General features: G+C 44.8%; 2 protein-coding genes across 3 annotated transcripts in view; one reads left to right on the forward strand and one right to left on the reverse strand.

The window, feature by feature from the left end:
* Positions 1–20,327, reverse strand: LOC119375479 (macro domain-containing protein CT2219-like). 2 transcript variants are annotated; one of them, XM_037645659.2, is made up of 9 exons: positions 20,230–20,327; positions 19,811–19,890; positions 18,105–18,230; positions 16,245–16,373; positions 14,502–14,618; positions 10,715–10,818; positions 4,846–4,876; positions 4,648–4,727; positions 1–386 (listed from the first exon to the last, which is right to left on the reverse strand). In XM_037645659.2, exons 1-9 carry the CDS (start codon positions 20,277–20,279, stop codon positions 297–299), a joined length of 807 nt encoding a protein of 268 aa, XP_037501587.1. In that variant the 5' UTR covers positions 20,280–20,327; the 3' UTR covers positions 1–296. The 2 variants fall into 2 exon arrangements, with proteins under 2 accessions (XP_037501587.1, XP_037501585.1); XM_037645657.2 differs by lacking the exon at positions 20,230–20,327 and having other exon boundaries at positions 19,811–20,211.
* Positions 20,328–24,291: 3,964 nt separating this feature from the next.
* Positions 24,292–26,779, forward strand: part of LOC119374986 (cytosolic non-specific dipeptidase-like) — a 14,467-nt gene continuing 11,979 nt past the window's right edge. Inside the window, exon 1 of the mRNA XM_049411117.1 lies at positions 24,292–24,343. Within this exon, the coding sequence (XP_049267074.1) occupies positions 24,292–24,343 (52 nt within the window). The remainder of the gene's footprint in view (positions 24,344–26,779) is intronic.

Raw genomic sequence — 26,779 nt, forward strand, 5'->3', positions numbered from 1 at the left:
TTAACGACGCTGGCATTTATTATACAATAGGTTACAGCATTTACGATTCAATTTTGGGATTACCAGACACAAAGCTACAAATTACAGTAAAAAAATCACAAACAAAAATTTCGCTGTCAGGGGTCCTTTAAATTAAGGGGTAGTGAAGACCGAGGGACGTCCCTGCATCCCCACCCTTGGCAGTTTATTTAACCGAGTCTTCCCGAATACACAGGCACTGAAAGAGCGAAATTACACACACATGAAAATAGAGAAAAACCTAAAGCAACACGGTAGCCTGTAGTGCGTCGAGTCTTCTACTCTTCCAGGGGAAAGTACACGGGGAGTAGCTTCTCGTACAACCTGACATCCACAGCAAGAAACAGGCAGAAGATGATTCTGTCCACCTGGAATTGAAAAAAGAAAGTGCGAGGAAGAGTCAGTCTAGGATGGGCAGAGGCTCGCACGACTTGGCTAACAAGTAGATGGCGTGCAACCATGCCAGGCACGCAAATCCCAAGGAAACGCTGTGCAACGAGTAGCAAGTGCCTGTGAATCTATGTGTGCAGCAACATGCCACCACACTAAGAATGGGAAATTGACAACCACCCGTTTGTAGCACGAAGCCACAAGGTTGGTTGTCAGTTTTTCTTTCTTAACCTTTCTGCCACCTTGTGGAATTTTGCAGAAGTGATTTGCAACGAAGTGCCACCACACTGTCAAAAGTTGTACGGTGCTACAAACAGAACACGCGAAAACGTAGGATCATTTTTACGATGTGTGAATACTAAAGCCAAATTTTTCTTCCCCTTCAGTCAGTGCCATTGTCAGTTCCCGTTTTACATATTGTTTTCTACACCATTTTTGCTCAACTTTCCTGCCAAGTTGATAATACTCACCAGAACGGCTTAGCGACGCAACCAAGGCAATACAGGCAGCTCATTGTGCCAACAGACTTGGCTGTTACCCATGAGTGTGCTCAGAGGGAAACATGGTGTGTGTGGGGGGGGAGGGGAGGGGCAGGACCCTTACCTTCCCCAAGGAGGATGCCAAGTCTGCCCCATACCTTTTCTCAGTCAAACCTATCCTGTCATTGTTAAAAGTGCAGGCTTGTGGCCATCCAGGTTTTTTGACGATAATAGGGACCGAGGACCCCTGATATTGAATTCTAAGAACTGCTTACTTCACACTTTTACCCCAGGAAAGCTGGGGACCAAAGGCAGGCCGTTGCAACAAAAGTGTCCTTGCTTCACTTTCATTTTTGCATCCGTGCTTGCTTTCTTTCAGACTCAAGCAATGCGGGGAGGGGAGGTGCTGCGCTGAAACTGCCCACCCCCGCCCCCAAATTGGAAACCCTGCGCGGGCCTATGCTGTTATCTATCGCCTCCTCAATTCCGGGACGTGGTAGCGCAAGGAGGGCGCGAATGACGTCCTTCGATGACTTCGACGCCCAAACTTTAAGATACAATACAACCTGCATCGTTCAATCCATTTCCTAGGCTGTTTGGCCTAGGAAATGAGCATAGCCGTATGACAGCTTACAACTGTCCTTGCTAGCCGTGCGTCTGCAATGGCTGAAGACTCACAGACTTGTAATCAGCGATCCCCTAGAAATCAACAGACTGCAAGTCTAAGCCAGCGATTAGTGCGGCTACTTCACTCTAAGCCACACGGGTGCATTTGGGAAGTGCTTCTGCCCCACAGCAATGATCATCACCTGGCTTCCTGGCATTCCCTTTCTCAAAAGTCTGTGTGCTCGCTCCTTGCCTAACAAGTCTGCTGTGTCACGCTGACAGGCACACGCCATTTGCAATGGAGAAATACTGGGCCCACAGCGATAACACTAGAAAAGCATGCAAGACAGATGACAGATTATTGTTGTGTGGAAGAAAGACACCCCAGATACACTTTTATTGGCTCGGAGAGTTGGTGCAATCTTGATACACTCCAATACTTATGCTATAAAGGAATCGTTACCAGGCCCCATTGCATATATATTGCTTACAAAACAGGAATGACGTCCTAAGCTGCCATATAGGGAGTGTCTGAGTGAAACATTTTTTTTTTCGGATAGATTCCATTATTGGACAAAGTAGAAGAAACCAGACTGTCCTGTTGCCACACCTTCAGGAGGACAGCTTCAATGCCAAAGCAGGCACTGTACCCCCAGCCATTTATTTAGCTAGCGTCTGCAATCAGCATATCTTTCCCTCTTGCCCGCATTCTCCCAAGTGCCAAAGGCAAGGGAGCGCATCTTGATCAGATGACAAGCCCCGCCTCCTTTTTTTTCCCCTTTTCTTTCTATTTTGCTTCGCGGTGCATTTCTAGTGGCAGCACTGCGCACGTCACATTGGATGAAACAAAAGTCCAGCGATAATGTCGTTCACATCTAGTGCTAAATGTAGTTCAAATCCAGCGCTAGTGTGGTTCTTGTGTAGCGATTGGTGCAGTTCTAAATCCTGCACTAAGTGCAGCTCCACTACTGTGAAACCTGAGGAAGCGGGTAGCAGGGGGCACCCAGCGGTTCCCACTGCGCTGTTGTTAGTCTCGGCCTATGAATGATCTCTCACAGGAGTTCGTGACACCGGCGGTAGGAGGAGCAATTGCGTGCCTGGCGAGACGGTGGCGCCCTCTCTTGCGTGGCGCGGGTGTCAGCCGCATGTTTCCAAAGAGTTTTTAGGGATTTTAAGTTCATTATTGCTATTACTTCTTGGTTATTTTTGTTAGTTACATTATTTTATACCTTGTTCGTTTATTTTAACCCAATTTTGAGCATTGCTAGCCTTGTCTTGGGCCTGTATTGGCCACTCAATTATGAGCATGATCACACCACGAGATCTATGGATGGACGACAAGCCGGACCCCTAAAGTGCTATGCACTTAAAGCAAGCCATGACCATGACCACACAAATAAAGAAGTAGTTAAGGAAAGATGGAAGCTGGAAGAGATTAATAATCTTGAACAAGGGGTGGGTTGCTTGAGCCAATGCTTCGACAAGTGGCCTCGTCTTCTTCAAGAGAGCGGCTGCATCGGAGAAGACAAGACCACTTGTCGAAGCGTTGGCTCAAGCGGCACCCCCTGTAAAAAGATTTTTCATGCCACGGTCAGCAACATTCCAGAGAGCACCTATTATAAAGGCATGAGTATGTGTCACTTTTCGTTCTCTCTATCCAAGTGCAGCTCTCTTGAAAGTTGACCTTAGAAGGCTTTAACCCTTTCGCTGCCACTGACGAGTATAGTCGTCATGAGATTTTGTAACAAAATGACCGATGACCACTACACTTGTCATCAACAAAAATTGGTCCCACATGGAGCCAATGGAGACTATACTTGTCATAGTTTCCGGTTTCTCGACGCTACATGACCACACTTGTCCACGTTGGGCCATTTGTGTCTCGGCTTTCATTTTATTGCCATTTGTCATTGTATTCCCATGCGGTGAAGCCAGCTTTGAGTTATCTTTTTTTTTTGCGCGATTAGTGAAATAAAGGAACCCCACTGAATTGAAAGAATGGTACCGCTTTATTCCGAAAAAAAAAAGCTCCACAAATTGAGCAAAAATTTATTTTCGGTAATTCTAGCACGTCTCTCTTCTTTTCTTTTGGCAATGAAAAGGATAATAAACACAATAGAACACTAACACAAAAAAAAGAGACATAGCCAGGATGAGTGCTAGGCATCAAAAGGAGTTGATGCCTAGCACCCGTCCCGTCTACCCGTCTCTAGCATTGATTTCCAAGGTAAGCTATCACAAACCAGCACAAACTTTATGCGCTGAATAGGCCCTTGAAAGGAAGGCCGCACTACCACCTTATTTTTTAGAATTTTGACCATTTTCGTGCCGTGCGGAGACTTCATACTCTGAAGACACGATAGCCACTGGGCAATCTACGCTGTGCACTCGTCTGTTTGTGATGGCCAAACTTGGTGTGGAGCCCTTTAAAGGGGTCATGAAGCACCCTTGGGCTTGTTGAAAAAACACATCCTGCGGAAAGCTGACACGGCTATGAACTGCTCAGCCAAATATTGCAGTCGTGCGCGCCGTGTAAAGGCTACAAGTGGAACGCAAAGTTGCTGTTTTCTCAGGCGCCCTCTTTTCAAACAGAGGCCGGTTCTCACTCTCGTCGGTGGGCGGGGCGTCTGCACGTTGACGTCGCAATCTGCATCGCAGCGTCGCAAAAGACATAGCATCCTCATTGGCCGATAGCCGACGTAAATCGAGAGCGGCGTTCAGATCAGATGCGCTTCTTGCCACGGGGTGCTGCCACTTGCCGGCGCCGCACTCCTCAGTACACGGTAGCCACGCTCGCGCACGCGAATCACAGCGGGAGAGCGATCGCGTTTCATGACGCACGCTGACGTAACTTCTTTCCCCCGTGCCATCCCTCCCTGTGTAGCTTCCAGTGCGCTCGTCGGCACGAGAAAAGAGAGAAAGCGCTGAGAGCGTGCGCCCAAACCCCGTAACTCCGCTCATTCTTGACGGATTCGAGAAATTTTTGCGGCAATCGATTTGGGAGGCAGTATACTGCGATACTGAGGTCATTAGATCATTACTTGAAAAAGTGGTTCACGACCCCTTTAACAAGTGTCAAGTTTACAAAATTTAAACTGCACCCATATATTGGACTTTCAACTTATGAGGACACATTATGGCAGCAAATACATACCTTGTGCGCGTTTTCGTCAGCCTCGAGCCACTCGCGTGCCGTGGACAGTGCCACGTGGGCTGCCTTCTCATTCGGATAACCTGAAACCAATCGATGTGACAGAACGATGTTATGCCTGTCTTGAATGGTAACTGCTGGATTTTTGTGACCAGTCAATTAAAGCGATTTAAGACTTGTGCATTTCATCAATGCTCTTACCGTAGACGCCGGTTGAGATGCAAGGAAATGCCTAAAAGAAAGGAAGAAAAAGAAAACTGAGAAACAATTTTTAAACCGACCGAGTGACAACACATGCCGATGCACACCCGCATCTCATCAGCACACTTGTGTTTAGCAAGAACATCATCAATATTAAACCTAAGATTCCCTAAAGGTGCGAATGATTCCGCATCTCATCAGTGCACTCATTTATACTCGCGGACAACTTTTCTTGGCAATGAAGCGAAGGCTACAGAGCCACAATGCACGTATCCTACGGCTAATGAATGTAGTCCCACAATTGCATCCGTATTTTCTGCGTGAGATATATAAAATACTCCTTCATTTTCTACATGCAGCTTTTTGAGACGGAACGCAGCGCACATAAGCAAGATATTTGCATTTATTTTATTTTATACGTGGTCACTTTGCATTTTTGCATGCGTGAAAAAGTCTCGCCTTTTACCCGTACGTTAGACGCTAAGCAGCGTTTGCGTCGAAATGCAACGCTAGCCATCACTTTCCACGGCGTTACGAGACGCGTGCCAAACCGGACTACTTCGCGTAGCAGTACATGTGCAGATGCTCCGTCCCCGTAGCTTTCCCTTCATTGCCAAGAAAAATTGTCCGCGAGTATAGCAAGAATATCATCAGTTTTAAACCTAAGATTCCCTAAATGTGCAAATGATTCTGCGGAATATCACATGAATGTTTACCGAGTGACTTTGGATTTCATGAGCTCATTCCCTCCTTTTGAAAGGTTATCACGACCTTTGCTTGGCTAAAAAAAATTTCATTCTGGGGTTTCCTGATGTGCCAAAACCATGTCATGATTGCGAGGCACGACTTAGTGGAAGACCTCGCATTAATCCTCGCCACCTGGGGTTCTTTACTGTGCACCTCAAGCTGGGTAAGTACATTCTTCTGTGTTTCAATGTCACTAAAATTGGCCACTGCGGTTCGAACTCATGTCCCTGAACCCATGTAGTACAGAGAGCCCATGTGCTTGGGTTTACAGGGTTCATACAGGTTTCATGAATGATGAATTTTCAAGGATATTCAAGGACTTTCAAGGCACTATCAGAGGTTTTTTTCAACGACTAAAAAAAGGGCGTCCAAAGGAGGATTTTTCTTAAACTGCGACCATATCTCAAAATTATGGCTAACTTTATTGCACTTATAACATAAGTTCTGATTAAGTTTTTTCACAAGTTTGCAGTGCAAACTCATGAGTGCTGAAAGAAAGGCGACACCGTGAAGTAAGGAAGGCAAAGAGGGAAGCACACGAGCGCTCTTTGCCTTCCTTACTTCACCGTGTTGCCTTTTTTTTCAGCACTCGTGTGCTTGTGCTGCAAACTCTCGAAAATGTACGTTAACCAACTCGCCCACATCGCTGTTCTTTTATACTGCAGAAATGTGTAGCCCAGATGACATGTGTAGCCCTGATCCAGGGGCGTAGCCAAGGGGGGGGTTGGGGGGGGTTCAAACCCCCCCCCGAAATTTTCAATTTTGCTTGCGTATATAGGCACACACACATACAAACGCACGCACGAACATACATAAAGTATGGTTGAACCCCCCCCGAAAAAAATTTCTGGCTACGCCCCTGCCCTGACCACATCTAAAGTGTTCACAACACACAACAAATATACAGAACGGCTGTTGAGACTTCTCTAGTATTAGCTGGGCTTCATGTCAATCGTGTGCACTAACATTGTGCGCCGCTCGCTTGGTTGGGAAAAAAGAAGCATAAATGCAGAAGACCGATTGAAGTCACGACGAGGCAAGTCAGGTCAGGACAGAGAGAAAGCAAGACAAGACAGACCAATGTGGGGGAAGTGAAATGAACGATACGCCAAGGCATCTAGAAAGCAGGGTCAAAACAGGGAGGTTGCCGCGGTACGCGTCCTCTGCGTTTTTTTTTTTTCCACGCAACTTCGGCAAAACGGAATGCTTTGCGCACTCATGCCAATGTATTGTTTCTGATATGTCAACTTTGCCGAATAGACGCTAATTTACTGCAGAAAGCAGGTTGCATTGTCTACTTCAGATTGCACTGCTCATGAAATTCGAGGGTTTCCAAGGACAGTAAAAAAATTCTAGGGCTTGAAGGGGCCTTCAAAATGTCCTTTTCAAGTTCAAGGGTCTTCGAGGTTTTCAAGGACCTGTATGCACCCTGGGTTTAGCAGGACCACAGCTTAGCAGCTAAGCTGCTAAATAAAGTCAAACTAAAATGACTGTTCACTGCGTCAAAATGTCAAATGCACAATTTTTTTTCTATTCATTATATCTTCAAATGTCCCGCATGGAAGTTTACATTAGGGGTGGGCGATATAAAAATTGCGGTATCGATGAAGGTATTGATTAGTACATGGCTGAGCCTGCTTCCTGGATGGCATTTTTCAAGCACGCAAAATTGCGGATGACTGCTGCTTCGTCCAGAAGGTCCTTCCAGTCTCATCAAAGAGAAGTTATCTTGATGGGTGTTTCTGTACATCTCAGATGCTTGCATTGAAATTCCTCATGACAGCTTTGAGACTGTTGCCTCATGCTTCATTAACAGATCCACAAGCAATGGCTAAGTGGCACTGCATCACACTGTTCATGACTATAATCATTTGACCTATGGTAGTCCAGCAAGTTTAGTACTTGGAGCAAGTTATGTAGCCGCAAAAAAAAAAGTATTTTTTATAACTTGGAGCAGTACAACAGCTAGCGCTTGCATCATAACCTCTAAACAAAAGGTTCACACGTCACCTGTACTCACTACGTTCGTTCATTGACACTTGCCTAAAACTAACAACACTTAAAGTACATTTAAAGAAACATTTATACCAACTTGTAAGCTAACTTTTGATAGTATATCACCAACCCTTTTTACATTCCTTTGTGTGCCTTGGTTTTCTAGTGTTTACGTAACTATTTCATGCATTGTGTGAAATGTTCTACACCTTCCTGTAGAAGTTGTCAATATCCAAGATTACCAAGTCAAATGTTGCTACTTCCCTAATCAAGAATCCAGATTCATTAGCTTTATTGTATATTACAAATTATGCTTTCTGCTGTTGTAGCAGCATATTTAAAATGTACTTACTGTGGTACTGTTGTTCATTCATTTTACTTGTTTGTACGCTCCACTGTGCTTTCTATCATGTTCCCAATTGTTCGCCAGCTTGCTTTTCGATTCCCCTGCCCTGCATTAATCTGCACAATATCGATAGGAGGAGCCCCCCTAACAGGTTTTCACCTTGGGACCTCCTTCTGTAACGTTTATGTACTATGTCATCAGTATCTTTATGATGTCATAATAAACTTCAACTTAGGCACTGTTTAGAGATTTCTGACAAACAAATTATGCAAATGCACCAGCCTCATGGCTTTGCCAAGATTTCCTGAGTGACAGCATGCAGAAAGAGAGGGCAGAAGATGTTCTCGAATGAGTACTGCAGAGGTTTTCCTGGTGGCACAGAAAGCGTGCTACTCTATATGAGCATGACGAAGATTGTAGTTGAAAGACTAACAGATATACAGAACATACAAAAAGCACGCCGCAAGGCCCAACGAACTAAAGTACTTTAAATGAATGAAAGAATGGAATCTCAAGAGCTTGTTTCTTTGTTTGACACAACCTTAATGAAAAGCAGCAGATAATAAAGTCAAGGAAGGCATAGGGGACGTTAATTGTACTGTTTTAAGTGTATTGTAGTAATTGTGGTATAGATGTGACGAAAGTAAACTGGACGAAGAGACAACTTGCTGCTGGCAGGGACCGAACCTGCAACCTTTGGATAATGCGCCCGATGCTCTACCAATTGAGCTACGGCAGCGGTCGCTCTCGTCCAATTTATCGGGTATTTATGTGCATGCAAACCCTGGGAGTTTTAGTTAGCACTGCTCGTAGCCATGATGGCGAGTGTGGCTACGAGCAGTGTGGCGAGGCGAGTGTGGCTACGAGCGGGCTAGTGTGGCTACGAGCAGTATGAGCTACAAGCGGTACTTTTCATTAAAGTACTTTAAGGTATGCTGCTGCCCTTTCATCACTTAAAAAAAAAAAGATAATTTTTTTTTTGACATTCTAAGAATGTACAATTAAAATTGTGGTGCAGACATCTATCCAAATCTGTGCAAAAGTTGTGGTCTTTTTCGTAACTGCCCTTCAACCGACAGTGACAAGTTTGGAAAACTTAATTCTTGTTTTTCTCAAAACCTTATTTTCGGCTCTTTTTCGTTGTGCAAAAGCTCGTAACTTTTGAACAAATCCATATTTTTCCATGAAACTTTTCATGCTACTTGCTTAAACATTAGCCTGTGCAATGAACTAGGATAACATAAAATGATGAATAGGTTTTGATGTTATATAAGATTTCAAATGAAGTGCAAGCTCCTGAAATGACAACATTTTTTGTTTTTGGGCTATATTACACATAATATTGATCACAGTGCAAAGATCCTAGTTCGTTGCACAGGCTACATACACAGCTATAGTGCTGCCAAGCAATTTTTATTTCGTTTGGTTAGATTGGCAGTTATGACTGTTGGTGTGATGGATGTATTTTGAGTAACTTTGGTAGCTATTTAATAAATAATTTCCATTTTTTTTATTCAACACACCTAACAATAATAATAATATCCATGCGAAAACTCTGATATGATTATCAGGGACGCTGTAGTGGATGGCTCCGGAAATTTTGACCATCTGGTGTTCTTAAACTAAGTACACGGGCCTCTAGCATTTCTCCTACATCGAAATGGACCACTGCAGCTGGGACTGAACCCGCGACCTTCGGGTCATCAGCCGAGCAACGCAACCGCTACACCACCGCAGCGGACAACACACCTAACAAGCCTTTTTAAACTCTCCTCCTTAAGGCAGATGCAAAGCAATCGGGTCAAAATCTAAAAACAGATTTTGAGAAGGTGGCGACACACCTTAATGAGACTGGCATCCCTAGGAATGCTCAAGAGTAGGCTTGTGTGAATATTCGAGCACTTCGAATAGTCGAACGATTAATACAGTATTCGAATTCGCTTCGAATTATTGAAAATTTCAAAGTATTCGAAATGAACGAATAGGTGTATATTAGTCCGCTTATAACCCCCCTGTAAAGGTGGTTTCGCTGCAGTGGAGGGTGCTATACCGTGAATACACCTTTCCAGGAAAATCCACATTCCGCTTGTAACCTTCTGTAAAGGTAGTTTCACTGCAGTGGAGGAGTGCTATACCGTGAATACACCTTTCCAGGAAAAATCAGCACTGCCGCGAAGCCCCACTTCAAGGTTAAATGAAGATATTACCCTCATATCGATTCATCATTTTTTTAAGTTTAAAAACTTGTTATACCGGTTTATATGCTCCAAGTATAGTAAATTTTAAAACGCAACATATTTTACAGCTTATTATTTGCATTCTAGCGAAAGTCAAATCCTGCTACTACTATTCAAAGTTGCTTCCACTTCCTTTGAACCAAAAAGAATGACATTTGCACATCCCTTGTTACAATTTTTAAAAAATGTTGTTAAAAAAAAAAATTCGATTCGAAATTATTCGACCAAAATCACTATTCGCTCGAATTCGCTTCGAACCTAAAATTTACTATTCGCACAAGCCTACTCAAGGGTGCTTTCCTTGCATGAGGTTCACTGCCTTTGGTGAACGTTCAGTTCAGACATAAAGGCTTTTCATTTTATCTTAACAGCTTGCAAGAGCAAGTTAGGTGGGCTACGTTAGTAATATATTATACTGCTAATTTACAATCAATCTAGCAAAAGTGAGAATTTTGCAGCAGTTGACCTTCAGATGATGCTAGTGTGATGATCATGAAGACACAGCTTCGGAGAAGAAACTGCGAGCGCCACTACGTGTCCTCACCACTGTGCGCAGCTTATGGGCCTTGAGGGTCTCGAGGCAGGTCAGGTAGCAGCTGTGCAGCTTGGCCTCATTCTCACCGACTGGACCGACAGTGTGAATGACATCTAATAGAAGAAGAACAAAGTAACAATAATGATCATGGTTCACTGACACGACTACGTGACAAGGGTATGCACTGAATGGTGTAGTTGCAGCAGGTGTTTATGGAATAAAGAGTAATGGGCAAAGCAGTCAGCTGTCAAGCACAGTGAGCATGAACACCAACAACCACAATCATCTTCGTTTTCTACTTGCATGAGTATTCGTCACTTATAACAACAACAACAAAAAAAAAAATAATAATAATACGCGAAGCTATACTGGGAAAATCCCGATAAGAACAAACTCGAGGTACCGGTCACCACTCCTGATTTTGATTAATATATGACAATAATTGTAGGGGTTTTGCATCCCAAAACCATGATATGATTACGAGGGACACTGTAGTGGAGGGCTCTGGAAATTTCGACCGCCCGGTGTTCTTTAAAGGGACACTAAAGGCAAATAACAATTTATGTCAGAATGAAAGCTCAATGTATGAGAACGTCTAAAACGGTAATACAGTAAAAGCTCGTTAATTCGACACCCGTTAATTCGGAAATTCGGATAATTCGGACGGCTCTATTGGTCCCGGCCAAAGTGCATGTTAATCTATGGGACCAAACCTTCGTTAATTCGTCAGAATTGGGCTCCGCACCGCTTAATTCGGACAAATTCTGACAGCTGCCGCTACACAAATGTGTGGTAAAGCAGCGCTGGCACCACTGGGGCGAAACCGAAACTTGAGTGATATCGCCATCGTCATCAACTAATGGGGCCGATCGCAGCGTCACCGAACGTCGGCGTCTTCTTTCTTCGCTCCACTGCGCCTCCGACGCCATTTTCCCTTGTGTTGTGTCGGCAGCGTCTCTTCTTGCGGATATGGTGGCATATTGCGGAATTCTTGTTTTTTCCCGTTGTGACCGTGTTTACATGTGAGGCCCGAGCATGCGGCAGTAGCCGATGGTGGCATCGACGAGGTGTCAGCCGAGTCCACCGACGGTGACTGCCCGACCTTCGATGCTGTCCTTCCCACAGATATGACCCTTCAGGACTACATCGCAATTGATGATTGTGTCGCCACGACTGGTCTCCTGCCCGATCAAGAAATTATTAATGATGTCGCGACCTCATCGCACCTCACGGGAAGTCTCGGAGGCGCTTTTGATATTAGAGGGCATTTGCCTGAGCACTTCCAACAGTTTGCGTGCTGTTGGCCATTTGGAAAAGTTAAGAAAAATTGTAATGTAAGCCGGAATCTGCGTGAAAACGCAGACGACCATTACAAAATACTTCAGCAAATAAAGGTATGCTTCTCCAGCTTGATTTTAATGTTGTTTTTCCTGTTCATTCGTTAATTCGGCATTCGGTTAATTCGGACATTTTTTCCGGTCCCATGAAATCCGAATTAACGAGCTTTTACTGTATTATCAAAAGCAGTGCCCTACTTACCGAGAAATTAAGCTAAATGTATCACACGATGAGCGCCACGAGCGGGACATTTTGGAAATGATCCCGATGATGCGAGAGAGTCCGACTACAATTAATCACTCGTAATCAAACTAGCTGCAATAAAAAAAGAACCTTCCATGCCTTAAGAGACGTAGTAAAATGCTGCTTGTTTGTTTGTGTTTGATTCATGGAAACAAGAACCTCTTTGGCGTTGCCATGAGAAACAGCGCGCGTGGTTCTAAGGTTCCATTTTCACCAACTGCGCTTCGCCCGGCGCCCCGCTTCGCTCATGCGGTCGCGTCTCAGTGGTCGTTTCGGTATCGCGTACTGCCACGTGCGTTTTGCGCACTCGTGAAAGTTGCTCTGACAAAAAGTTCGACAAAATGCAGCATGCATGTGATGTTGTCGGATGCCCGAATGGTGCACGCCGTCAGTGCACGCCGCCGCGTAGTAAATGCGGGCAACGTTAGGCACGGCAACAGTGACGTGAGAAAGACCGCTTTCAGGCGGGTGATTTGAAGTGCGCTAACGCGATGCGGACCACTAAAACGGGATTTTATTTTAAAAAATAAGCACTTCCTTGACACAAAAGTAGCACTACGAGGTTTCTGGACCGCTATTTCAACAATTAATGTTGACTTATATTTGCCTTTAGTGTCCCTTTAACGTGCATGTTAATGTAAGTACATCTAAATCTAAGTATATCTAAGGCTTCTAGCATTTCGCCTCCATTGAAATGCAGCCGCAACGGCTGGGATTCCATCCCACGGTTCCCGATTTTGATTAAATTTACTCTAGGCCCAGGTTTTGGACCCACAACAATGATTTCGAAATTATTTTTGTAAAAAAACAATAAAAGACTGTTTGCCTAAATAAGAAACAAAAAATGTTTTGGCACGAAAAAACACTTTTTCTGTGGATTTCGTAACTTCTCAACTCTGGGCCCCCTTGTGAAAAAAACTGTACACTACTCAGTCACAATATTAATTCTGATCAAAGAACAAATTAAATTCAATCTTATGAATATTTTTATTTCTCTTCGCTGTCAAGAGAAATCTGAGAGAAAAAAACACACAAACATGGTACATGGCCCGAAATACCTGTATTTCAGGAACTTATTGCTGCAGACAAGATAAACTGAGGCTAATAAAGCATGGTGGATATTGACTATGATACTTGCGCTTTCTTTCAAGATAAATTTCGTGGTCTTTCCCACACAGTTGCGCTACAAAACTGTGCGAAAACTTATGTGGTTTACACAATGCCGAAGTTTGTTCCTGTATACACAAACCAACCTTATCCTTATCTGTCACTTTCCTTATCGTTACTGTAGCCTTAATGTGCATCAAGTGCATAAAAACAGTAAGCAGGGCAAAAGATAACTGAGGCTGGTTTGTGAATGTTGCCTTCATATGTTTATGAAGCACATTAAACTTGCAACACTTTTCCGAGTAACAATCAAATGGCTTCACTAAAGGAGGTTATTGCCTCACTAATCGACCGCAGCAAAAATTTTTAGAATCCTTCAAGTACGAGCGGAGTTACAGAGATTTGTTGCACGCTGTAACTGCTTTCTCTTTTCTCTCGTCCCAACGAACGCGCTGGAAGCTAAGCAAGGAGGAAGGGCACGAGGGAGAGAAGTTACGTCACGCTTGCATCAGGATCTTCAGATTTTTCTTTTTCTTCGAATGCGCAGCTTGCTTCCAGTGTGATCGCAAGCGTGCATGCGGGTACATGGCAGCCATGGTAACTATGCAGCTTAAGATGCTCAAATCAGTCAATGGCCGTGAATATGGCTATATGGCACGGTCATTTGGGTAATTGGCATCATTTCTAGAAAGAAGAGGGAACGATTTCTAGCTGACTTTGAGAATTACACTCAAACCTCATTATAACAAAATCACATCTGCCACGAAAATAACTTCGTTATATCAGAAAATTCGTTATAAACGTTTATTTGTAACACTGTATCTATTGTAAGACTATTCTTCATTTACTTCGTTATAACCGGTAATTCGTTATATCCGTGTTCGTTATATCGAGGTTTCAGTGTAATTGTAGATTCCAGGCTGCGTGCTGCGTTATAATGAATGGCTCACGTGTTCTCGGGAGCCTCGACTACCGATCGGCAGCGTTTTCTGACCATGCTGAAAAAGTGTTGGAGGGCCCCTTTAAGGGTACAAAAACAATAAGTGAACCAAGCAATAAGAATAAGGTTGGTTTGTGAATATGGGCCTTCGTGCAGCTCCTAACTCACATTTGGCAGGCAGCTTGTAGCCGCCGGTGATCTTGGCTTCGCCGGTCGGGCAACCGTTCAACGTTGCACATTCCTCCTTCAGTTTGGGCCCTGCCGCACTGTGGATGGCACCATCCACTGCAACAGACAAATTTGCAGTTGCAGCGTTGCTGTCAAACTCATTTGATGCAACGTCAAGACAATGCTACGGCACTGGTACCGATCCGCACTGACAAAAGAAAAAATTACGGCAGCTTAGCGCTACACGCCAGAAGGAAGAGCACAGCTGGGTGGCCTTCCTTGTTTTTCTTTATTTATTTATTTCTCTTTATCTCTTTTTTGTATCAGTTTCTTTCTATTTCTTTCCTTCTCTACCTATTTCTTTTTCTCACTCTTTCTATATTTATTTCTATTTCTTCCCTTTCTTTCTCTTTATTTCTCTCTTTCTTTCTACTGCTCTCTTGCTCTCTCATTTTTCGATCTCTTTTTTTTTTGTGACTGTTTCTTTCTTTCTCTATTTTTCTATCTTTTACTGCCTTTATTCTCTTTATTTCTCTCTATTTTTCTCTTCCTCTTTATTTTTATCACTTTCTCTCTTTCATGTGTTCGTTTAACACTCGCACCTGCTGTACACGGATAGTGGGACTTGCCCATTTCTTGTGGCGTATAACCACTTGAGGAATTTTCTGGTGACACCGCACAAACAACAGTGAGCTACAACAGCTTCGCTGTTAAAAGACCAAGAAAACTATCTGACTGGCCGCACAGATTGTTTCTCGCATGGCAAGCACCAGAAAGCAGATTGTTTCGCTAGTTTCATCCGTGACACCACTGCCTGCCCCTGCATGACCTCTCCCCCACTGTAGCTACCCACAGCTGCTCCCTCCTCTCCTCTAAGTACACTTGCATGGAAAACACCACAGTGGTCATAGGAACGTAGCGGGAAAATGTAACAAGGCGCGGTGATGCGCACACTTCTTCCTGCCCGTCAAAACTGGCTATCAAGAAAGAAAGAAAAAAGAAGGTAATAAAGTAATAAATTATCCAGCATTGCCCGACAGTTGTTAGAGGAGCCATGACACGGCCACCCAACAATTTGCGGTTTTCAGCGAACAATAGAAGTAGAGGGTCTATTGTGTCTGTACATATACGAAAAATGGACTGTAAAAGAATATTTCAGCGCAAAATGAGCCCTAGAAGTCGCCGGCTATAAGCCAAGCCCACCGCTGGCGACCACCATTTTGCCATGGCATGTGTGACGTCATGTGCTGCATGGAGCGGAGCCGTCGTCTTCTACCAAAATTTCACCCACTGTAAATCGTTCAATCCCAATGCCAAGCTGAAGAAAGCTGAAACAGCTAAATTGCACACGCAGCTGACGAGGAACAAAATCGTTCGCCAGAATACAGACCCTTGCAAAGCAAGCAGCTTGTCACGTCACGGCTCGCGAGTGCGCCAATGTTGCCCGTCTCTCAGGCCGCTCGCATGTTAATAAAAATATTCAATTATAAAATTAAGCGCCCGACCAAATGCACTAAAATTTCGACAGCTTGTTTGCGAATGCAGAAGGATTAACCCACCTAACACTGATTTCGATCGAAAATTGGGTGTCATGGGCCCTTTAATGTGTTTGCTAGTGCTTACAACGCTCCAACCTTCATTTATAAAGAGAAAACAAAAGCAACATTTAAGTATCACACAAGTTAATTATATGATGTCACCACTGCAACGTTGAAGCATGTCTTAGAATGTAGACGAACTTACCGCCGCCCCCTCCAAGGAGACGGTTGTTTGCGGCATTCACGATGGCGTCGATTTCCAGTGCCGTGATGTCCCCGACGAAGATGGAAACCTTGGAGTTGAGGTCGGGGCGGACCTTGTATTTTCCGGAGCCTGTGAGGACACAGCAAGCGGCCAATCAACGAACAAAACGAAACTGTTAAACTCGGCCAAAAAACTGCTGTTTGGTTGACTCGGATGAAATGATGGGACTTAAGATGGAGCTTCAAGGGGGCCCAAGTGTGCGTGCAATTAGCAGAGTTCCTTTGTTCATGTAAAACACGAAAAGGGGCCAATAAGCAGATAAACCAAAACCCCAAGGCAGAGTTCCAGAATTACTGCTCAATAAACTCAAATCGAATTTGGAGTGAGCTCCAAGAGCTTGCGGGACCTGCAGCACGTGGCGAAGCAGCGGAAAACTTCATTGCTGCACCACCTATCGTCACGCAGCATGGTGTCGAGGGGATCAGCCGCGGCCTCTGTGACTAGCTCTGGCAACGGCGCGTTGCAGGATTTAATCCCGGAGGCCACAGCCGATAGCCTCAACACCAAGCCGTGTGACGGTAGGTAGCGCAGCATTGCAGTTTTCCGCCACGTGCAGCAGATCCTCCCTTCTTCTTTCCTGCTGGTTGCGCAGTAAGTCGAGTTTACAAGTATAAACCAACTAGTCTGCAAAGAAGTTTTGCTGCCCCTACCTGAGCAAGTGCCCCACCTCCTTATTTGGGAGATTTGAAATATGCACCGATGACCGCACAAGCGCCCCCCCTGCCTCCCTTCCCTCCCGGCATTTTCATTGTTTTTATTCACCCGTCGAGGGCGAATAAAAACATTTAATGAGTGTGTATTGAATAAAGCATTTCATTAGAAGCATGAGTGTGCATTCTTGATTCTTAGCGGCTGTTCCGCCAGCACCTTGAATTTTGATCCACAACCGAGCAAGGGCCCCTCCCCAAATCTTGTCGGATTATCTTACCCCATAGGAGGGGCGCTTCCTCGAGATTTTATGGTACTCTTAACATCTCGAACCAACACAAGTGTTAAAACAAACGGCTCAGTGGAAAGCTTCAGACAAATTTGGACTGTCTTGAGTTCTTAAAGGGACACTAAAGAGCAAAACGATTTTTCTCGCATTAGTAAAGTAGTCTTCAACGATACCAAAAACACCCCGCTTGTTGCGAGAAGACGCGCAAAACGAAAATACAGGTAGCGACGCCACCTTGGAATTCCCGCACCATTTGCAGTGACGTCACATATTTTTGACGGCGCCTGCCTGGGCCTACGTAGTTCCTAATCGATTAAATCGAAATACAATGTCCTCTGAGGGGGCCAGAGACTTGACATAACGAGTTTGTGGAAATTTCGTCGAGCCAGTGGCGCCAAAATACGTTAAATGCTCTTTGAAATCTTTTACGTCACGAACTGCAAACTTTGGCACGAAATTTAAAAATGAAACTTTGAACTTGGTTTTCTCCTGTAATAATAAACCTATGGCGGTGAAATGAACTACACAAGAGTTCTCCGAGCACACTTTATCAATCTAAACCAATTCATTGTTTCTCTTTAGTGTCCCTTTAAGCATGCACATAAATCTTGGTTCGACATATGTGTCATACCAACCTCGTTCGGAAGCGGCTGCCTTTTCCGGGGATCAAACCTACAACCTTTTGCCCGGCTGAAGAATGCCACAGCCAATGAGCTACTGCAAAGAGTAAGTAAGCCGTTTGTTTTTCGCAAATTTAAGGAAGTTTGATAGTCCTCTTTCTCTGTGCATTTACTGTGACTATGAGCAGCACGAGTGCGTGACAAAAAGAAAGGGAAAGAAATTTATGAAAATAATCTTCATACCAGCTCCCGAGATTTTTTTAGCAGCGCTGTACGCTGGCCAGTCATCGACGTCTTCGATGATGATGAACTTGCTGCCACACTTGTACGACGCCCTCTTCTCGGCCAGCGGGAGAGACAGGAACTTCTCTGTAAATAAGAAGAGTAGAATGTGCCAAGGGCGAGCGTGAAATAAATACTCGGTACTTCATACATTTAAATCTATTACACAGAAGACCTATTACATAGAATCAACAAATCAAGGAAAAACGGAGCACCAGTAAAACTATCGATTAGTTTCGTGTGATAACATGTTTATTACGAGAGGAATAATACGCAGGCCGATGTTGCATTACGTCGGCGCCAGTGTCTCAACGTGACGTCACAGATTTCAAAGCAATTTTTCACTTTTTTTCGTTACTGGTCGTGTTTTCGGCTAGAAGAAAATTCTGGAAACTTGAGAACTTTATTTATGAGCTCTTTCAGAACGAAATTTAGTCCAAATTTGTAAATTTACAAAATTCATTAGACACTCATTAAAAGGTGCCGTCACACTGTATGACGTCACAACAAGCCGGTGTGAAAACTACAAGGAGGCGTCACCACTGGTCTATTTTATTTTTGTGTTTTAAACCTCCTACACCGGTAACACACTTTTTATAGCACCTCAGTAATTTACTAAAAAAAAAGACAACTCAACATAGGTGTCAGCTGCTACACATTATAAATGGTCAATGGCAATAACGACCTGTACAATGCGTTCCGCGACGCTCCGGAACTGTGAAGTAGGATCGTTAACGCGCGCACACATTCAGTTACAGGCACCGATACTGGATAAGACTGCAGTAAGGGTGTGATTATGACCACATGAAATATGAAGTGAACAACAATGTCAAACAGTTTAGGCACTCAAGTTGAACGTCACTATACAGGGTGTTTCAGCTAACTTGCACCAAGTATACTTTCTAATTTCGCGCACTCTAAAGAAAAGCTGGGAAAAAAAAACTAAACAGAGCAGCTATCTTAGCACAGATGAAATAACCTACGCTGCTGAATAAACATTAGAACTGTTCTATTGAATATTTTTCATTAGAGTTACTACTTTAAAGGTAAATTAAGCAATCTTTGCTAATTACCCAGCTTATTGAATTGACAGTTGGCATGGATGAAATATCCTGACTTTACAGAACAGGTGTTACAACTCTTGCATCGAAAATTTTTCCTTAGAGATATTGATTAAAAAGATAATTAAACAATCTTCGTTAATTACCTGGCAAAAAAAAAGATATGGCGTGACGGCTCAGAACAATACTGGGACAATTTGACACGCGTAGCGCATGTCCTTTCTTTTTTAATACTAGGCGCAAGTTAGCTGAAACACAACCCGAAGCATGTTGGCGCTCAGACGCCCAACGAGTTTTGAAAACAACCGTTTTAAAGACGGCGGGCGATCAACAATGTTTTTTTATCGCTCGGCCCTAAGGTCGTCAACCTTTGTTTCTATTCATGGAGGCCATCGCATCTGATCGCGAATTCTTGCAAGCGTTCTGTACAACATCCGATAGATATCCGAAACCACGAACGCAGGGCGTTGTCGGAACTCGATAACACACACAGACCATTTCGCTACTTCGAAGGCTGTGTGTGACTACGAAAAGTACGCAGGAAGCCCGGACATTTGCATGTTGTTTACGCAAGCCATTCGCGTAAGCACATGAAATAACTCTCACCTCTCTCCGCGACAACTTTGGGATCGGTCTGAAGAGAGTGAATCGTCGCTCCTTCCATGATCCGATGAGTCACGAAAGACCTACAAACCGAGAAATTGTGAACGTTTACGTACGCTGCAACAGTCGCGCATTCCGTGGATCGTGTTTTAGAGAGACCGCCTTCCCAAAGCGACAACTGTTTACTAGAAGCGTGGTGTTGCGACATCGCTACGGTCACTTGACCGGCAGCTGCCATTCGCAGCTTGCGACACAACAAACACCGCGACAGATCGTAAGCACGCGCGAACGCGGTTGTCGGCTGCAAGAGCTGCATTATTCGACAGATGAGGGTGTCTCTGACACTCCTCAATGTGTGGGCGACAGTGACAAGAAAAGACCTATGAAGTAAATCGACACACAAATTGCCGCTCACTACTGACCGGTACAAAATCGGTACGGCGATGGCGGCACCCAGAACCACGCGCCACATTGTTGCCAGGCGCTGAAGCGATGGCCGCGCATGTGGGCGGGAATGCGGTAGCGGTATTCGCGGCTTTTCTACGGCTCCCAAAACGCCCTGAAGCCAGCAACTCCGTTAAAGAGACAAGAAGTAATGTAAATAAAACGGCAGAAAAGTCCCTGTCATTAATGACAATTGCTATTAGGCCGGATTATTCAGGTTTAATTACTCCGCTAAATTTACCTGCGGCCGCTTTTTGGAAACTCAAAGCAGCAATGGAGGGGATCCAATAGCACCTATCAACGCTAATCAAGAAACTTAATTAATTAAAGTTTCTTAATTAACGCTGTAGTTCATGTCACTAGTCATCTTAAGATATCTATCTGAACAACAAAAGAAAAAAACATTTATACAATAAATGCGCTGTCCTATACATGTGTAGACCTTTCTAACTAAATGCTGTTTTGCGCCTTCAAGCGTCACAAAATATTTCGTCGCGCACTTTGAAAACGAATATCTAGAAATTGGGACTAATATCTGGGGTTTCACGCGCCGAAATCACGATATGTGACACGCTGTAGTGGAGGGCTCCGTACACTGACATCCAGTGGCGCGAATCCAGAAATATCACAAGGGGGAGACACACATCAGACCATAGCGGCCATTTTGTTTTCATACATATAGGTTGCATTTTCATTTACATAAGAATTAAGCCATGATTTGAAATAAAAGTTAAAAAAACGAGCATGGGGTCCCAGCTTGAGCAATCGCATTGTCCTATTCAGTCTCCTTTGAACCGGTCGAGCGGCTTTTGCGATTTTTATAGTCCGACACACCTGAAGGATACTGAAAACAGGTACACAAATAATCAGCCTTTAAAAAGGGTTGAATGCGCTATACATAACTGTCAAGTAATTCGATATATGATGTTCTAAAGCTAAATCTCAGGGGGGGGGGGTCAGGGGGGTCCTGACCCCCCTGACCACCCCATGATTTACGCCAATGCCGACATCGCAAGGTACACGGGCCTCTATAGCATTCCGCTTCCATCGAAATGCGTACGCCGCGGCCAACATCGAACCCGCGGCCTTCGGGTCAGCGCAATCGAGCACCGTATACCCACTGCCACCGAGAATGACAAAACCGCAGATGTCACCCTGGAGATTTGTTCAAAGCAATGTTGTCCATTGTACCAGACACAGCTTTTATTACTGATTCGAGATATCGGAAGTATTCTTTAATTCAAGATGCCAAGAGTATGAAATGACCAGTTCCCGAATATGGTCATCTTTCATTCGGCTGGAATAATAAATGGTGTCCCACTCGAAGACTGGAAGTGGCTATTACGAAATTGCGATGCCGGATACCCCCACTTAATTCTTATTTATACAGGTCTGGTCTGGTGCCATCTCCTATGTGCTATTTTTGTCAGGAATCTGAAAATATTGATCATTTCTTGCTTACCTGCCGCCGATTCATTAGGCATAGAAAAAAGCATTTCGAAATGTTATTCAGAAACTTAAGAATTAATCTGAATTCTGAAAATATTCTTTCCCTTGGGGCGGCTTCTCTTGGCTTCAGCAACAGGAACGTCTGCTCAGCCCTATGCGAATTTCTCGGTCAGACACGATAATTCCTTGTTAACTTATTCCTGAACAAAATTTGGTACTCGTACTCCAGACTTCCTTTCATTCGTTCATTGTTTCTCATATTGTTGTATTATTCTGCTCCTTATTCCATATCGACAAGTCATTCTTAAATTTTCGTTTATTCTTTCGGCAATTGATTTATTCCTCATTATTTAGGAAAAAAAAATTAACCGCCGGTTTCATGGCCGATCCCCCGTAGTGAGTAAGAGCCAACAAAAGGGAACAAGCAAGCAAACACGCTCGCATATGCCTTGCGAATTCAGACTGACGTCAATACCCGCCACGGTGGTCTATGGTGCTAGACTGCTGACCCGCAGGTCGCGGGATCGAATCCCGGCCGCGGCGGCCGCATTTTCGATGGAGGCGAAAATGCTAGAGGCCCGTGTTCTTAAATTTAGACGCTACCCCAGGTGGTCGAAATTTCCGGAGCCCTCCACTACGGCGTCTGTCATAATCATATCGTGGTTTTGAGACATAAAAAGCCAAACAATTATTATTATTATTAGACTGGCGACAATAAAGTTGCGTTCTCTCTCTCTCAACAGCTCGTACATTGTGAAACGTGTGGTAATGTAACCAGTTAAGAAGGTTATTAATATATTTCCGATAATTAGCTTGTTCTGCATTTGGATCTCTCGCACAAGTAGTGTAGCATAAGACAAGTCCACTTGTCGAAACGTCGGCTTTAGCGACGCCCTGTGTTCACGAATTTTTCGTCTTATCAAACTTCCATACCTTCCCCTCAACATATGCCCTGTTTTTAGTATATCCGGCACTTGCAGAAATCCAGCTCAAGTTGCGCAATCTGTCACAGGCGCATATTAAAGATTGCGCATTGTCTAAAAAAAAAAAAGGAAAGACACCTAGTAAACAGGTACAGCGCGAACATTCCAAGTGCAAAACTTACCTTGGTTGCCCTTTCATGTGTCTCAACATGACTCGCATCTGTAGCGTCGCTTTCCTGCAGTACCTTCACGGACAACTGAGTTCTTGGGAAGTCGTTTCGCAAATGCGAAATGCGCCGGCCGTGCCTCTTTGGACTGAATATAGCTTTCCCTTTCCATCTCGCTCTCTCCGTCGTGAGCACGACGCCCAATCATCATCACAATCATCATCACCCGCTGCCCTTTCTCCCCAATCCTTTCCTTAACCCTCAACCCTTTCCCGAACGCGCTGAGCTGTGTTCCCGCCAAGAGGGTTGCAGAAAGTAGTGTTGTTTTCGTTTCTGAACAAATCGCTTCTCTCTCTCTCTCTATCTGCCGTTCATTGTCGAGGGCCGATTTTCGATGTTGCGAAATGTTGTAATCGCCGTTCCCACAACGGTGTACACTGATTTTTTTCTTTTTTTCACGACTAACCGCGCCGTGACCGGAAACAATAACGATCGATCGACTCGTGAATCACAGTGTATACCGCACGCGCACGGGGCCTTCCCAAGAGGCCCCCCAAACGTGTTCTGTACATTTTATGTACCTTGACGTACACCGCTAGCGTTGAAGTAGTTCGGTGCAGTATTCACTATAATATGTCGGGCGCTATTAATATACGGGTCCGGGGTGCTCGACCTGAGAACTCGTACAAACAGCATACGCCACAACCAGGGCCGTAGCCAGGGGGGGGGGGGGATTTTTTATGATACATGGTGTTTTACCAAAAATAAATAATGAAAATAGACGTTTTTCTCAAATAGTCAAGGCTTTCAGCAAGTGCCCCCCCCCCCCCCCCCCCCCGAAAAAAATTCCTGGCTACGAGCCTGGCCACAACCATTATAAGGAAGCAGTTGCATAGACTGGGGGGTGATTTGAGGAGTTCAACCATCCTCCCCCAGATTTTTTTTTTACATTTTGTATATGATACACACATCCAAACACACGCACGAACACAAACGAGGTGTTTTAAATGGCCATTAAACGACCTCTGAAAATAGAAAGAACCAGCGCGTTATTTTCTCCCGGTGTTTCCCATCTTTACGGCACAATACTGACGCTATAGCAGTCCGTTCACGTCACTTCACGAGGAAATAAGCTCTCCATTCCTTATGCGAGGGCATACCTGTTGTGAATTGTCTCCTACCCTGCTTCTGCATTGTCTCGCATCACTATCGTGCGCGATCAACTGATTTCACTTCGTTTTGTGCGTTTTCGACAGTGCAAGCGGATATGACAGCGTGTAGCCGAAAAGTGCGAAATCCTGATAAGCTCAACGAGTATACAGTGCTGACGTTGGCCACGTGCCTTATGAAGAACCAAGGGACGAGGAGCAGATAACGCCTGTATAGGAACGGTAGTGAAGTCGAGAAGAGAACCATACTCTCGTCTTTGAACACGGGGTGGTTTAAGGGCCCTTTATATAAATCTCTCGCTGCGCTACGGGTGTTCTCTGGCGCTACCGCAATGGAGCGCTTTCAACTGCAAACCAGAGTGGGCGGGCACGAGTCGGTTATAGGTGGGTATTGTTCGGGTCACAGAGAAAGGTCTGGAAGACTTGCAGAACTCGTATTACGTAGATTGTATCACACCGCACGTTCGTACGCTCACACGTTGTCATGCCCTGCGGGATTCGGTGGTGACACCGTGCGCACCAAACAACAACAATTATGCGCACAGCTATCATCGCGGTTAAGGTCCTTATGAACTTCGATATCGGTCTCGTATGAAAACTCGGTCGGCTCCACGACAGCGATACATGAATCTGTAATCGCTCGAGTGCACACCCTTGCAATTTTTGAACCGCATCACGGGAGCACCGAGCGCGGGATATGGTGGCGTCTAATATATTCTCGACAGGTAACGAGATTTGCCGACGATGCGCAACGCAAGGGCACAAAGCACAGTGAACTGCGAGCGCCGTCTGCTACGCTCTTTACGTCAACATATATCTTTAAGTGATGTTGAAGTAAACAGCGCCGTATACAAGAGCACATAGGAGAAATGGTCAGGAGTATGCGCATGCCGCGATATGCGCAGCATATAGTGCAGTGTCCTCGACTGTGCTGTTCTGCTTGGTGCATTCGATTCCGGTGCTTTCCGATGCGTTATCAGTCCTTTTCTTTTCTTCTTTCTTTCTTTTTTTATGAATGTCATACACATCCATCTGGAAAGCGTGAGCGTCGAGGAGGCCGAGACACGCCCCCTGATGTCGCTAGCAGTTCAGTGTGCTTTGTCAGCTTGCGCATCGTCGGCAGATCTCGTTAGCTTTCGAGAATGTTAGACGCATGTCCCGCGCTCAGCGCTCGCTCCCGCGATAGTGTCACAAAATTGCAATGGTGTAGGTGAGGAACTAAGCTTATTCTCATCTCGAACATCATTATCATAGTTTCGAGCAGCATCACCATTTCGTTTTATATGTTCATTCACTCTCCCCTCTGGTCACGTGACCTGCGTGACACTGGACAGACATGCAGATGCCGCGCAGGCTCGACTATTAACTTGGCGCTGCGCCGTGCTCCCGACCGGGCTGCAGAAATTAGGCGCCTTTTCCTCTTCAAACCACTACCACCACCACTGTTAACGCCAGGCCTGCGCGGAACACGCAGCACAGTCGCAGCGAAAGCTGGAAGTGCGGCCTTTCTAGAGCCCATTGTTAACTCTGTTGGGGTAAATAATAGATATGATAGTATGGGGAGTTTAACGTTCAGGCTCCTCAGGACAATTTATAAATAAAGTTCATTGACTTACTGACTAATTATGATAGACGCCGTAGTGGAGGGCTCCGGAAATTTCGACCACCTGGAGTCCTTTAGCGTGCATGTGCCTAAACCTAAGTACACGGGCCTCGAACATTTTCGCCTCCTTCGAAAATGCAGCCGCCGCGGCCGGGATTCGATCCCGCGACCTTCGGGTCAGCAGTCGAGCGCGGGGTAAGTAATAGAAGTAAACTTGCAAGGCACCAAATACGCCATAAATCACCGTAATTTTTTGTGAAGTAGGGAAGCACCCACTATGCCACTATTCGTCCTTCTGCGGAGAAGCCAGGTACCCGGCCGCTGCACATCTGAAAGGCATTTTGTGCACTTTGTTTGTGCTGTAGCTGATGACGATGAAGAAATATGGCCGAGCCCTTTGTAATGGGTTGGAAGCATAACGACCCACTCGTTACGCAATTCTCATTATGTGACGCCTGGTGGTTATTTCAATCTTCTACCACGCTATGTTACATATGTTAACGTGATTCCTTGGCCGACATGATGCCTGTATAGGGTCTTTTTGCGAAGCAGTTCGAAGCACCATGTACAGCTAGGGTGTATCCTAAAAGTAATCGCAATGAGTCTATTAAAAAGGTTGTATGAATCAGATCATTATAACACATTTAAATGTTTCAAAATAGGCTCCTCATCCTGCGACGATACACCGCTTCCAATAAGATTTCCAGGCATCGAAGGCGTCATGATAGGTCTCCTAGGGATTTGCTTTAAAGCCTTGATGCAAGCCTCTTTGACTTTGTCAACTGTCCCGAAATGATGTCCTTTCATGGGACTTTCCAAGCGCGGAAACAAAAGGAAGTCTGGAGGAGCCATGTAAGGAATGTAGGACAGCTGGGGAATCCTTGGCTCCTTTGAATCGACAAGGAGGCGGGACAAGACGAAGGCGGTGTGCACTGGCGCGTTGCCATATAGGTGATGGTCGTTGACGGCCGCCCAGCGGGAGCTTCATCGCTGACCTCGTTACGGCCTTCTAAAAAGGCCTCACGCCGCCGGTACACTTTACGTGATGATTAACAGCTATCACCAAAGGTCTCTTATCGTAGGAAAAGTTTCCACTTCAGACTTGTCCGAGTTTCACACAAAACTTGATGCCAATCCTTTCTTCCAACGAGCGTTGCATTGTGGCACGGACATGAAAACGAGTTTTCACGGAAAAGTTCGTCCTTACTCTCCAGATG

Source organism: Rhipicephalus sanguineus, chromosome 11, assembly GCF_013339695.2.
Source record: "Rhipicephalus sanguineus isolate Rsan-2018 chromosome 11, BIME_Rsan_1.4, whole genome shotgun sequence".
Lineage (NCBI taxonomy): Eukaryota > Metazoa > Arthropoda > Arachnida > Ixodida > Ixodidae > Rhipicephalus > Rhipicephalus sanguineus.